The following is a 14055-nucleotide window of genomic DNA, read 5'->3' as shown; positions in this document are numbered from 1 at the left end:
CTAAAACTCCCTGTGCTCTGAAGCTAGAGTTTTTGGCATTCTCCAAACTGAAATGTGTGAAGCTTAAAAAGAAAAAAAGAAAAGCATAACTGTAGAAGAAAGCCCCTATGGAACAGTTCTACTTTCCTACAGATGAAACATATGGAGGGCTGTTCAAATTATCACTTACAGGAAGGCTTCTTATATCCCTAAAAATGTGATTCTGCTTGCAGCTTCCTGCTGCTGTTTTTGTCTCAGCAGTCCTCCTTTTCTCAGTTGTGCCATTGCTGCTGCTCTCAAGGGGTTTTGTTAGAACCTTCAGAGCCACTGTGGCTTGGAGAAACTCTCAGGACAAGTGTTTGTCCTCTGCCCTCCCAGACACACTCGTTCAAGTCAGCAGCTTGAGGTGGCAGCTGAGATGTAACTGGGTCTCACAAGGTGCCTGCTTTTTTTAAGTCCTACCACAGGCAATGCAGGGGTAAACAGGTTTACCCCTCCTCACCTTGGCCAGGCAGCCACAGAGCAGCTCCTATGGGCTGCCATGCCCAGGAAAAGCTGCCACGTGTGCTCGTGCCAGCCTGGGGCTGCCAGGGATCTCAGTGCAGGGTTCTGGGGGCCCTGCTGGGGAGCTCTCCAGAAATTTTGTCAGAAGACATTTTCCGGTTCACTTTTTTTCATCATCACACTGGACATGCCCAGGAAAAGCTGCCACGTGTGCTCGTGCCAGCCTGGGGCTGCCAGGGATCTCAGTGCAGGGTTCTGGGGGCCCTGCTGGGGAGCTCTCCAGAAATTATGTCAGAAGACATTTTCAGTTCACTTTTTTGCATCATCACACTGGGTGTTGCCATTTGAAGCATGCAGAATTTTTATGATTCATCTATTTATTTTCTTCCCCACACATTTCAGGCACGTTCAGAACATGAGTGAGATAAAGACTGATGTGGGGCGCGCCCGAGCCTGGATAAGACTTTCTCTGGAGAAGAAGCTTTTGTCTCAGCACCTGAAGCAGCTGCTTTCCAACCAGGCACTTGCAAAGTAAGCCAGCTCATTTCTTCAAACCTTCACTTTCATGTTCTGAAGGTGGTGTCTCAAGGTGCTGCTGCTTGGGAGAGGTGCACTGTCCACCCAGCAGGGCAGAAGTCTGCTCACCTGCATGGAAGCACGTCACAGATTTCGGGAAGGAGGCAGATCTTGGTCAGATCCCTGCACTGATCCAAGCCACACTGCAGCCCTGCAGATCTTGAGCTGACAGAGTGGTGGGAGCTGCTGCTTGGTACATTCTGCTGGTTTTCTGTCACAGTAGGGAGCAGCAGGAAGATGTGGTTATTAGATGAGACCATTCCACAGTGAGAAGGTATGGGGAAGAAATGAGGTTGCTGTATGTTGGTTCAGATCTGCTGCTGTGAGTAGTGTTAGTTTTTACCTGTGCTTTGCAGCAAATCCCAAACTGAGATTAACTCAGCAGCCTTGCTGTGGGAGTGTGGAGCCAAGAGTGCTCTGTAAAACATCTGTAGCACATTTACATGTCCTCTGTGGGTTTCCAGTGGCTTCTGTTGTTGGGGAGTCATACCTCCCATTAAGAGCCTTCATTTGGTGTTTTGAGATTCAAACATATTTTAAGATACTTGGTGCTTTTTCAACAGCAACAACAAAAATGCCATGTGCTTGTTTCTCCCAGGAAACTTTACAAGCGTTACGCTTTCCTGCGCTGTGAAGAGGAACGGGAGCAGTTTCTGTATCACCTGCTCTCACTCAATGCTGTGGATTACTTCTGCTTCACAAGTGTCTTCACTACAATCAGTGAGTTGGAGAATCAATTTTTTTCCCCCTGACTAAAAATTAGTTGCTGTCATGGTTTGTAAGAGATGATGTTGCTGGTGCCTGAGTAGCTGAGCCCTTATCTGGAGCCTTGGTTGTTGCTGCAGGGCTCCTGGGTGCTGGGTGTTGCTCTGGGAAACCAGCTGGGGAGCCAAGGTTGTGTGGGAGTGCTCTGGATAAGAGCATTGCACAAAGGAGAATAATCAGCAGGGAGTGCTGCTCTCTGTGCAGTTCCTTTCAGCTTCCCTCCCAGACAAGTTCTCTGTCTCCTAATGCTTCTTTCTGGCCCTCATTAAGTGTGCATCCTAGCAGTCTGCTCTCCTCAGACTGAGGAGGAGATGGAAGATTGGAGGATGAAATACTTTGTGCTCTTCTTTGTATCTTAAATCTCTTTTTGTCTCTTCTTAAATGCCAGAAGGATTCCCTTTCTCACTCTCTCTTCTAAGGAGAAGAGCAGAGATTGGATTGATATCTGGAAATTAGTCTTTGTCTCTCCAGTACTAGACAATGCAGAAAAAGCAAAATCCCATTAGATGACCTAATTATTTGGATTCACCTGGGCAGCCATTATTTTTAATTTTCCTGCCTGTTCAGAGTGAAGTGAAGCAAGTTTTACATGGCTGTCAAAACAGGCACTCATTCTACTTTTTCTCCTCTTAAAGCAAAAAATCCCTCATAACTACCACAGCACAAAGAGATTTATTCATCCTTGATTACCTTATTTCTGTGGGGCATCCAGCTTTACAGCTTTCTTCTGTAGGACAAGTGCTTGGAATTTGAGGGTATTTTTTGAGTTCAGTATGATTGGCTGGCACACAAAAGTAAAAGAGGCTGGCTTAGCTTCCCCAGTCCAAAAGGCAGCTTGTGAAACATACGTGAAGAGTGGGTCTTGCAGTGCTGGAGGTGCAGTGTCAGAGTCAAATCGAAATTGGGCTGGGTGGCAGTCCTTGTCTTCAGCATGGATGGGTGGTACAGATTGAAAAGCAGAAGAGTAAGAGAATAAGAACAGGAATACAAATAAAGAAGGCGATGTCCACAGGGACAGACCAGACCTGAGAGACTGGCTGTGGTGTTAGCAGCCATGCCAGCATTTCCTGTTGCAGCCTTTCAGTACTTGAAGGGGCCTATATAAAAGGTGGGAACAAACATTTTATCATTTACCTGTAGATAAATGATAAAATGCAGTAGGATATGGGGTGATTCTTTTAAACTAAAAGGGGGTCAATTTAGGCTAGATATCAGCCATGCCAGCATTTCCTGTTGCAGCCTTTCAGTACTTGAAGGGGCCTATATAAAAGATGGGAACAAACATTTTACCTGTTGCGGTAGGACATGGAGTCATTCTTTTAAACTAAAAGGGGGTCAATTCAGGCTGGATACAAGGGTTGTTTTTACGTTTTGGGTAGTGAGATGCTGTCGGAGGGGATGGGGTGGGATGCCCCATCCCTGGGAGTGTTCACAGTCAGCTTGGACGGTGCTGCGAGCAGTAAAAGGGGGTCAATTTAGGCTAGATATAAGGGTTGTTTTTACGTTTTGGGTAGTGAGATGCTGTTGGAGGGGATGGGGTGGGATGCCCCATCCCTGGGAGTGTTCACAGTCGGCTTGGACAGGGCTCTGGTTGAAGATGGTCCTGCTCTGGTTGAAGATGGTCCTGCTCACTGCAGGACTAGATGGCCTCTAAAGGCTCCTTCCAGAGCAGCTGTTGAACGGCTGTGCCCCTCCTTTGCCGTGCCCTGCCCCGTCCTCCCGTGGGCGGCTCCGTGCCGGCTGTGCCGCGGGGCTGCAGCTCCACCGTGCGGCTCCGCTGCCCCCGCCCGCCCGCAGCCCTGGCCTGCGAGGGAAAGGCACAGTTTACCCCAGAATTTGCGATTACTGGAAGGAAAAAAAAATAAAAATATATATATATATATGTCAAGACTAACGCGCTTCCCCCTCTGCCTGTTCTCAGTGATCCCTTACAGGTCAGTGATAATTCCCATCAAAAAACTCAGCAATGCAATAACCACATCAAACCCGTGGATATGTGTGTCAGGAGAACTGGGAGACAGTGGCGTCATGCAGATTCCTAAAAACCACCTAGAAATGACGTTTGAGGTGAGTACGTGCTCTTCGCATTTTCCTTACAATTTGAAACATGCTTCCAAATTAATATTTATTTGTTAAGAGGTTTTTAAGAGCACAGCATTTCAGATTCTGTCCTGATTTTCAGCATCACTGTAGGTTCAAATATGTACAGGAAAATAGCCTGCCCCTCCTTGTGTGACATGAAGGTTTCCTGTGAGCACGCACTGCTTTTAACCACAGACCTTACTGCTGTCTTTGTCCAGCCCAGAATTCCTCACCTTGCCTATTTATTCCTACATCTCATTCCCTTCCACACCTCCTTGCCTAATTTTCCCTTTCAATGCTATTTCAGTGCTATTATTTCCAACTCCTCATCTCCCTTCCAAGTTTCTTTTCCCTTCTTTCACTCTGTCTTTCCACTAACCACCACCCAGGTCCCTTTTGACCTCTGGCCAGTCCCAAATTTCTTCTGAGACCATTTTCTGGCATTGCTCTTCAACATCCCAGCCTCAGGTGCTGTCCATGGCACACCAGGAGCTGCTATCCCCACTGGGCTCTCTCCCCTGGGCTTGCTGGGGTTTTCTCTTTGCTTTCCCCTCTGCTTTCCCACCCAGCAATTACAGGCTGGCTCGGTGCCATGCCAAAGCAGCTGGTGGAGGGAATTGCAGGGAAAGCCCCATCAAGCTCCTCTAGCTCTGGGCTGTACCACATCCATTAAGAAGTCATTTTGTAGGAAAATCTGCTACTGAAATTGAGGTTGCATCCACTGGGCATATGCAGACTGATCTTCAACAGCAATAGCAAAAAAAAAGCCTCTTACCAAATGCAGGTCAGTTTTGACAAAGAGAGGATATTTTTGAGATAAATGCCCACGTCTCATTCAGATATTACTGTTTTATAGAAAAGATCTCCAGGCTTCTAACAGGCAAAATGACATATTTAGATATTTCTAAGCACCATATTGATTCTGTTCTGGATTATTCCTTTGGCTGAAGCTTTCCTAAAATACCAACTTGGGTAGCCACCCACTCGTAGAAAATGTCAGCCCAAGCTGCTTGTTTGGCAGCATCTGAAGCAGTGAAAACCAAGGTATTTCAAGGGAAGGGTTTAGGTGAAGTTAACAGATGTTGTTGCCAGCCCCACCTACAATTGTATCTTGCACTGGAATTCACAGTGCCTTCTTCTCTGTCTTTGTGATGCTGAGTCTCATGTTAGTGATTTTTGTTTGGGCCAACAATAAGCAAATCATTCTTAGAAAATAATAAAGTATCTAGGGACTGCTGCGTAGTGTGGAGTGAGTCAGCTGGAGGTCAGTATGCTCCAAATGGATTTTTGAAAAGCTGTTTGTATTGAAGACCTATTTCTTCTGCAAACACACACCTTTTTATCACCTTACTCAGAAATGTGTAATTAATACTTCTCAGAAATATCCAGAGTGAGTGCTCCCAACAAAGAATGTAATCTCTCCACAAGCTTTTAACAGTTTTATTTCTTTTCTCTTGTCTTAAAATAATTATGCTGCTTTTGCAAATACTGTGTGTGTTTGGTTGAAAATACTTGTTCTATAAATCAAAGAACTAGAAAACTGAATAAAAGCCTATATTTGACCATATTGTGTGCATGTGGTGGGGGTGTGTGTTGTCTGTTCTTTTTTAAATGAAGCAAAAACTGTTACTCATTTCAGTGCCAGAACTTGGGGAAGCTGACGACTGTTCAGATTGGTCATGACAACTCAGGGCTGCTGGCCAAGTGGCTAGTTGATTGTGTCATGGTCAGGAATGAAATAACAGGACACACGTACAAGTAAGCAACAAGTCGTAATTTTCCTTGTCTGAAATTCCTGTTGAGTTTAGAGGAAGCAAGAAGGCATTCACCTTCTCCCTAACTCTGATTGCAGCTGATTTGGGTCCCTGATAGGGTTGGGTTGGTCTCCCCCACCCCCCTGCTTCTGTCATTTCAGTAGCCCTAGTTGAAGTCAGATAATCTGGATAAATATTTAATGAGATTTGAATGCAGGATTTTCTTTGCCTCTTTCTGAGACAGGACAGATAGTATGGATACTTTTGAAGTGATTTGTGTGTTTGTGTCTAATAATTAGATCTCTTGATTTAAAGTAGTGTGGTAAATTTGTGCACAAATTAACTCTTGAAACTCCAAGAACTGAAATGACGGTCTGGGGGAAATATTAAGAAAATAAGTTTTGATGATTTCTTAATCTTACATTGAGCACATTCCTATGTGTCAAAATGGTCTCCTAATTCACCACTGGTTTTACAAAACGTGGCTAAGCAGACAAAGTTTTTTTTAAAAAATGTGGACTCAGAAAGCTGCAATTCAGAGAGGTGAGCTCCAGATCTCAAAGTGGCCACGGTGTATAAGGGAAAGTAGGAGAACATGGGATATAATGACTGGGTATGGATGTGTGCGTGGATTTCATTAGGGTTGTGTATGGGATCCCAAGGTACAGCAGTAAAATGTGAGGTGAGGTCTGAGTATGAGGAGATGTCACAGCCTCAGCTGGGTGGAAATTCTGTGGGGATTTGGTTGTTAATCATCACAATGCTCTTAAAGGCTGCATATAGTTGTGGCTGCAAGTGCAAAATAACTCTGCAGAAAACAAGATGCAGACCATAAAACACATGTAACACAAGCTTCGCATATTTCCCTATTTCTAAGGATGCTCAGTTGTGATGCAGGGGCTGCTCCCGCAGAGCTCTGCTTGGTGAGAATTTTCTGGGAGCCAAGTATTCCCTGCCTGTTAGCAGTGTTGGTTGGGTGCCAGCTGTCCCCCAGCTTTGAGACCAGGCTGTGCTGTGTGTGTGGCTGAGCTGTGCTTGTCCTGGGTGCGCTGCAGGTTCCCCTGTGGGCGGTGGCTGGGAAAAGGCGTGGATGATGGCAGTCTGGAGCGAATCCTCATTGGAGAGCTGGTGTCCTCCACCTCTGACGAGGAGCTGGGGAAGCAGTGCCGCACCCCGCCCCAGCAGAAGTCTCCCACTGTGACTCGGCGCCTGAGCATCACTTCCCTCACAGGGAGGAACACCAGTAAGTCCTTGCCTTCCTCCCCAGGGCTGTAGGGAAGGGGTCAGCTGCCAACTGCTGGGGAAAAATGCTTCTGTGAGCAGGATGTGTTCATCCTGAAGCAGGGTTTGGTGCAGAGCAGCAGCTGCAAGCCGATGAGCTTTTCCTGCCTTCCCTGGTTGGTGTTTGCTCTGTGACGTACATGTTGCCTCTTTCAATGTCCCCTTTTGACTGTTGAGAGATAATAATCTCTTTCTTTGGAGCATGGAGATATGAGATGAGGGAGGAGGAGGCAGCAGAATTTGCAGTAGCTGATGCTGCTCAGCCTCCCAGCTCACTTTGCAGTCTGTGGGAAGACAGGCCTCTCTGAGGGCAGCTCAGAGCTTGGTGTGGCTGCTGTGAGCTGCCTTCTGGCAAAGCTTATCTCTGCAGGGACCCTAGGGCACATCGACCTCACATCCCTAAAATTAGCTTTTATGAGTAACTGCACTTGGCTGCAACAGGACACGGGACTGTGAGGGTCACAGGGGGCATTCTCTGCTAAAGCACAGAGATGGGACAGTGTAGGTCCTGTTCATACATCTGTCCAGCTCCTGTAAAATTAGAGGACATGAGTGCTGACGTGTCAAGCAAGCAAAGATTAACCTTCAGCTAGTCTGCTCTCCATCATTTCACAGAGCCTAATGCGGGGCAGATCCAAGAGGGAATCGGGGAAGCTGTGAACAACATTGTGAAACACTTCCACAAGCCAGAGAAAGAGGTAATTCCTACTTTTCATTACTTGCCTGCAAATTTTTATAAACAGAAATGGCACTGAAGTACCAGTAGATGTACTGCCTTTAGATCTGAAGTTTCTGGCATCCAAACAAGGCGAGTTGTACTTACCTGCTCCTCTTTCCCACAGAGAGGGAGCCTTACCATTCTGTTGTGTGGAGAGAATGGTCTGGTTGCAGCACTGGAGCAGGTCTTCCACCATGGATTCAAATCAGCTCGCATTTTTCATAAGAATGTCTTCATCTGGGATTTCATAGGTAAGCTGGTAGATGATTAGGAGGAGGTGGTTTAGGGCAAAATAACTCCTCACATGCAGACATTGGATCCTCATCAGCTAGGGTGCCATTTCTCTTGCCAAGCACCTACTCCAGGTTGCTTAAAGTCAATGAGAAACCTGATGGCAGATGAGAAGTACTAAACTCTGTGTAAGAGAAGAGTGTAAGTCTGCACAGAAATTTAAGAGTTCCTAGTCCAAACAGCTGCTTTTCTGAGAGAAACAAGGTAAGATGGATGTTGGAGTAAAGGAGCACAATCAGTGTTAGGGGGAGAACTACGAAAGGGCAGGGAGTGAAAGGTTTGGATTCCTGGTTTATGAGAACTCTCCTAGTCATTGCACTGGTGATCCTAACCTGTAGGCTGTGTAGGGGTAATTTAAGATGTACTTCCTCCCTTAAAACAGGCTTGCAGGCAGAGATGCTCAGCCTGAGGGAAAGTGCTTACTTGGAAACTGTGAAAAATCAATGCTGATGGTATCACTTCCAGTGAAACCATTGAGGGGTGCTCTGGTGCTGCTCCTTGGTGTTGCCTGTATTTAAGATGTACTTCCTCCCTTAAAACAGGCTTGCAGGCAGAGATGCTCAGCCTGAAGGGACGTGCTTAGTTGGAAAACATGAAAAATCAATGCTGATGGTATCACTTAGAGTGAAACCATTGAGGGTGCTCTAGTGCTGCTGCTTGGTGTTGCCTGTGTTAGACATCAACCAGACTGACCAGTGCTATGCCATGGCAAAGGTGGAGGTGACCACCTACCTGTGGTCTTCAGAGTCGGGAATTCATAGATAAACTGTGGAATAGCTCTCAGCAGGTTGGTTTTTTAAGGATTCCCTTGTGTGATTCCATGTCACAATGGAGTGCTTCTTCTCACTGGGTTCTGATGTTCTCCCTACCACAGAGAAAGCTGTTGCTTACTTTGAAACCAGTGATCAGATTGGAGACAACGAGGAGGCCCTTTTGCTTCAGAGATCTTCATGCAAAACCTTCTGTCATTATGTCAGTGCCATCAATACAGCTCCTAGGAACATTGGAAAGGATGGCAAATTCCAAATCCTGGTTTGCCTGGGAACAAGGTACCCAACTGCTCTTCATTATGTGTGTCCTCTGGCAATAGACTAGAAGAATATTTTTCCACCGTTGTTATTACCTTTAGTTTTCCATTTTAAGACATCTCACACCTATCTATTATCCAGTGCCTATTTTAGGCAGCTTTAGTACTATGTCAAAAATTGGAGCAAAGAAGCACTAATAATACATGGCTAGTGTCTAAACTGCTAAAAATGTTTTGAGCTTTTTTATAGCTGTTAGCTTGACAGTCATGTGTATGAAATCTGTCTTGAAATGCTATTTTTGATGAAGTACTGACTTTGAGAATGCAGAGTTCCTTTTCAGGAGCTGATGAATTTCTAAATCCTCATTCAATTACTTGTGAAAATGGGGTGCCTGTTATAATTTTGACAGAGCTGTTCAAAATGAACCTTTCTTTCCTAATAGGGTGCTTTCTGTCTTGCACTTGGGGATGGGGGTGGGACCTAGTTTTATTTTGGAGGGTAGAAGTTGGTATATCTAGAAGTAAGTACCTTTTTTGTCTTTATCTGTCTGGGTACTTGGAAAACCAGTTGGCAAATAGTCTGTCAGATTTTCCTTGAGTTTTACTTTCCCTGTTCCTGATCTGAAAATGTTCCTGAATTCTTACAAATGTCCAATTCTGCTAATACCTTTAAATTTTCATTTCTACAGTAGGTAGTATTTTAATAACCAAATCAATGGTTGCGATTGCACAGCAAACTTGTACGTGCAAACAACACCCACCGCTCACCAAAAGGGGCTGCATGTTTTGGGCTGTGCTCTTGGGGAGGAATTCCAGTGTGATATCTGTGGTGCTTGGTGCTAAAGCAGTTCCTGTCCTGCCCTTTTCAGGGACCACTTGCTGCCTCAGTGGATCCCGCTGCTGGCGGAGTGCCCGCCCATCACGAGGATGTACGAGGAGAACGCTCTCCTCCGGGACCGCATGACTGTCAACTCCCTTATCCGAGTGCTGCAGACATTGCAAGACTTCAACATCATCCTAGAAGGATCGCTCATTAAAGGAGTGGATGTTTAGCATGGCTTTGCTGAGAACTTCATTACTCCTTTCCCAAACAAGCAAACCACAATTGGAGACCTGTCAGGACTTGAATGCCATGGTAGTGCACCACTGTAATGCAAAGCTGCTGGTGAAAGCAGGATTGGGAAACCCAGTTTGTGCCCGATGGGGACTGGCCTCTAAAGCTGCAGTATTGTAGTTTATTTGAAACAGAAATTTAGTACAAAAAATAGAGTATTTTCATGTGTTAGATGTGTGTAAATATGCTATCTTTCTTTAAGAAATTATATTACTCTAAGAAATTTTTCTTAGAGTGAATGTTCTTGTTCTGACTATGAGTAGCTTAAACCCAGGGGAAGGACTTGGGGGAGGGAGGGAAGGACCAAGGTGGGAAGGGATGTCTCTACTTGCTTGCAAGGAAGAAGCCAATCAACGTGTAAATACAGCGCAAACTCAGCAGGGCTTTTTTCAGGTATTGCAAATTAATACAGCAAATATCCTTATGTAGCCATTGTGATCGTGTCGCTCTTGGAAATGCTGTAAGCATATGCTGGTCTACCCTGCTGTACATGGTCTCTCTTAGTTTATTGTTCAAAGATTCACCTTCCCATGCATGGAAGTAGTGAGTTGCTTTTTTTTTTTCCTGTAAGGTCTTTTGTGTCACTCCTGTTGATTTCCAAAAGGGGAAACAAGTGTTGGAATGCTTCAACACTGGAGAGAAGGACTGCTGTCAGCCTGAGAGGATGAGACACCTGTTGAAGCCCTGCTGCTGCAGCCTGAGATGGGGAATGGTGGCTTGCTTGGCTCGCTCAGCATCTCCCTTCCCTGTCTAGATGTTCTCATGATTCACCCTCACCCTCAGCCACTTTGTGTTGTGGATGACCTTTTTTTTTTTTTCTCCTGATGAGGAATTTGGTTTATGCCAAATTCTTGCTGTACTTGAGAAGAATCATTGCTGTAGAGCAACAGACGCTGCTGTTGCTGTGCTACCAAACTCTATCAGCTGGTTTTGAAATGCTGACAGGTTATGAGTCTTCCTTTATCCTGCAGAATGAGTGCTCCTAGGGGAGTACAGGATCTTATCTTGGATGACTTTTTTTTTTTTTAAATAATTATCCAGCTACAAAAAGAAAAGGAATTAAAGAAATTCAGCAAAAGGAGGAAAAATGATCTCACGTTGGTATTTTGAGGCTTCTCTCCTACACTTTCCAGTTAATATGTTACTAATACAGTGCATATATGGAGATACAGTTCTTGATGAGGAGCTGGAAGCAACTGTATGATACAAATTGAACAAGAGATTATATCAAAATCACCTTGTGAATGCCATGCAGCAAGTACAGAGTGTATTTTCCATTGTTGTGGATAGGAGTTGGAAGGGTCTGATGACGCAGTTAGCTTCACCTGATTTTAATTTTTGGAAGTTAGTTTAAATACAGGTTTTTGTTTTCACTTGTTTATTCCCCACAATCTTGGGCCTTTGGTCAGTGGATTCTTTGGAGTCTCACTGTCAGCTGAGGTTGGGAAGGGCCTCTGACTGGTTCTGTAAGTGTTGCCTTGCACCTTGTGCTCTCAAGTGGGGCTTGGCAATGGTGGCCGGGTCTTGGCATAGCGTGCACATGGTGGAAAGAGGGATGGGAGATAAGGACAAAGAAAGAGGATGAAAATTAGGATTTGCTTTCTCACCTGCCTTTTGTCAAGCTTCTCTACTTTCCTGTGGTCCTTCTGCTGCTCGATTTTTAGAACAGGACTCACTTCAGTGTCAAACTTTCATGTCAGACTCCCAGCCAGAAGAAAACTCGTCGTGTAACTTTGTTTCATTGGAGAGTTTTATGTTATAGAAGTTGTTTTGTTTCTAGGAAAGAAGTAAAATAACACTGTCAAGGAGCCTTCCACTTTTAATGAGGGTTCCAGCTTTCAGTAACCATTCTTTCCTCCTGAGCTTGTGCTTCCTTAAGCTGACTGAACTCATCCCAAATACTGCAGGCACCACTGCCATGTCTCTGCTGTGGGTGTGAATAATTAATGTAAAGGCTGTGAATGTTGTCTGGAGTTAGTAGCTAGAGCCCACAGTTGTGTGACATCTCTTACATTTCCAGAAATGTGAAATTTGGGGTGTTAGGATTTTCTGTGTGGCCAGGCGTGTCTGCTTAAAGTCAGCAGACGAAGCATGACAGCCCTTCAGCAGCAATTGAAAATGTGTCCCTGTACTTAACTCTATCAATGAATTATACATTTAGCACCAGAAACCATGTGGCAGCATTATTTGGTAATGACTGCTTAGGATGTTTTGATTTCTATTACAGCTCAGGCCTTTCATGTCTAATGACTGCTGTACAGGATTTTTTCACGCCCAGCCCAGTCTAAGTGGCTTTCATTTTACTGAAATAACCACCTCTTTAGTCCTTAGATTTCTTCACAGCATCATCTGCATTTGCAGGATGGATGCTTCCCAAAGTACATTGCTGCAGACTTCTCCAAAGGCTACGTATGTCTGGCACAGTTGTAGCATTCATCTGACATGGCAAGGGTTAAGTGCAAGCAGGATAAAGGAGAAATGTCATTCATTTAAATGAATAAACCACATACAGAGAAAAAAGGCAATAACTACATTAAGTCTTTCTTAAGTTAAAAGGAGTCAAAACGTGAGAATTTTTGAAATTCAGATCAGGGCCTTTCCCCATATCAGACTACATTAAGAAACCTTTAGCACTTAACACAACTTCACCTCAGCTTTTTCAGCAAGTGTTGACTTGTTTGGTTTTGTCAGGTTTCACATCATATTAATAATAATACATTAAAAATTATGTATGTCTCATGTTTCCTTGTAGGCAATAAACCACCCCAAGATATGTTGAAAGGGGCACAGCTGAGTGCCTCAGATTCCTAGAGTAGTTATTTGACAACCTTGGGAGAATGGTTCTTCATAGTGAATTTTTATTCTACCATGTATGTTTTGGTTTTTTTTAGTAGACTACTTTTGTTGATTGGAAACTGTGAGGTTTTTTTCTGTAAGGTTTACAGAAATCATTCTACCCACTAGAATGGTGAGAAGCTCATCAGGATTCTTCTAAGCTAACACAGCTTTTACTTCAGTGTTAAAGCACCTTCTTTGGTTGAGAAAGGGAATCTTGGAAAAGACCAAAGCTCTCTGGTATCTGCTTTGTAAAAAAACAAAAAAATTCCTATCCAATGCCCATCTGCAGATGTCTGAGTTTGCATAGTCCAGTTGTACTAACAGCCAGCATGATAACTTGAGGGAGTCAGGGAATCTAATGCCTCACTGTGTACAAAATGTGTATTTATAATTCTCTGAAATAAATGAAGTTGTACTGTTTAGTGAATAATCTACTCATGTTTATTCCAAGTTGGTTTGTGAAATTAGCTATCATTGTTCAAAAACGTGTTTTTAGGGTAGTTGCGCGGCAGGTTTGGGAGAATTCCTTCTTTCAATCAAATGAAGGTGCGCATCGTGAGGGGGAAACGTTGTGTGTTACACTTGAAATGTACAAATGTACCCTGTATAGCTTAAAAATGATCCCTAAATGTCTCCATTAAGTATATTTTGTCTTTACATTACTACTAACGGAATAAGAACTGGATTATTTTCAAGACAACATTAGTAATAGTATTGTTATATCAAGCACTTTAACATACACACCACAGACCGACATGGGTTTTTCAGGTTTTGAAGTACATTGAAATACAGCTTTTCATGCTATGTCCTTTACAAATAAAACTGTGAGAATAATGGTTGGTGTCACTTTCTCCTTGCAGAGGAACCAAGAGATTTGGGTCTCAAGCTGAGGAGCTGATCTGAACCTGGAGGGAGCAAACCAAACAATGATCCAGCTGGTGGTGACTCTGGTACTGGGAACTTGCTGGAGCAAAGCTGGGGAGAAGGGGGTGTGAGGGACTGTTCCCAAAACCAGCCCTTCTGCCTCCCCGACACAACGGGAGGCAGAGGCCATGCTGAGCCCAAGAAGCTCTTTTTTCCAAGGCTTGGGTGGAAAATGTGACTGGGAAGAAATGGGATCACAGTG

The 14055-nt window shown here is 44.4% G+C and overlaps 1 protein-coding gene across 6 annotated transcripts in view; it reads left to right on the top strand.

Annotated features, from left to right (window-relative positions):
- The window catches only part of DENND5B (DENN domain containing 5B), a 105015-nt gene extending 91252 nt beyond the window's left edge, over nt 1-13763 (top strand). For all 6 annotated transcript variants that reach the window (XM_039708171.1, XM_039708167.1, XM_039708170.1 and 3 more), the window contains 9 exons: nt 886-1014; nt 1658-1779; nt 3746-3891; nt 5546-5664; nt 6716-6903; nt 7557-7639; nt 7784-7910; nt 8825-8999; nt 9847-13763. In XM_039708171.1, the coding sequence (XP_039564105.1) occupies nt 886-1014; nt 1658-1779; nt 3746-3891; nt 5546-5664; nt 6716-6903; nt 7557-7639; nt 7784-7910; nt 8825-8999; nt 9847-10030 (1273 nt within the window). In that variant the 3' untranslated portion in view covers nt 10031-13763. The remainder of the gene's footprint in view (nt 1-885; nt 1015-1657; nt 1780-3745; nt 3892-5545; nt 5665-6715; nt 6904-7556; nt 7640-7783; nt 7911-8824; nt 9000-9846) is intronic.
- The last annotated feature ends 292 nt before the right edge of the window (nt 13764-14055 follow it).

This window comes from Passer montanus, unplaced genomic scaffold, assembly GCF_014805655.1.
Source record: "Passer montanus isolate IOZ18808 unplaced genomic scaffold, ASM1480565v1 scaffold20, whole genome shotgun sequence".
In the NCBI taxonomy this organism is placed as follows: domain Eukaryota; kingdom Metazoa; phylum Chordata; class Aves; order Passeriformes; family Passeridae; genus Passer; species Passer montanus.
The sequence above is the reverse complement of the archived record's forward strand: the minus strand, read 5'-3'. Positions and strand labels throughout refer to the sequence as shown.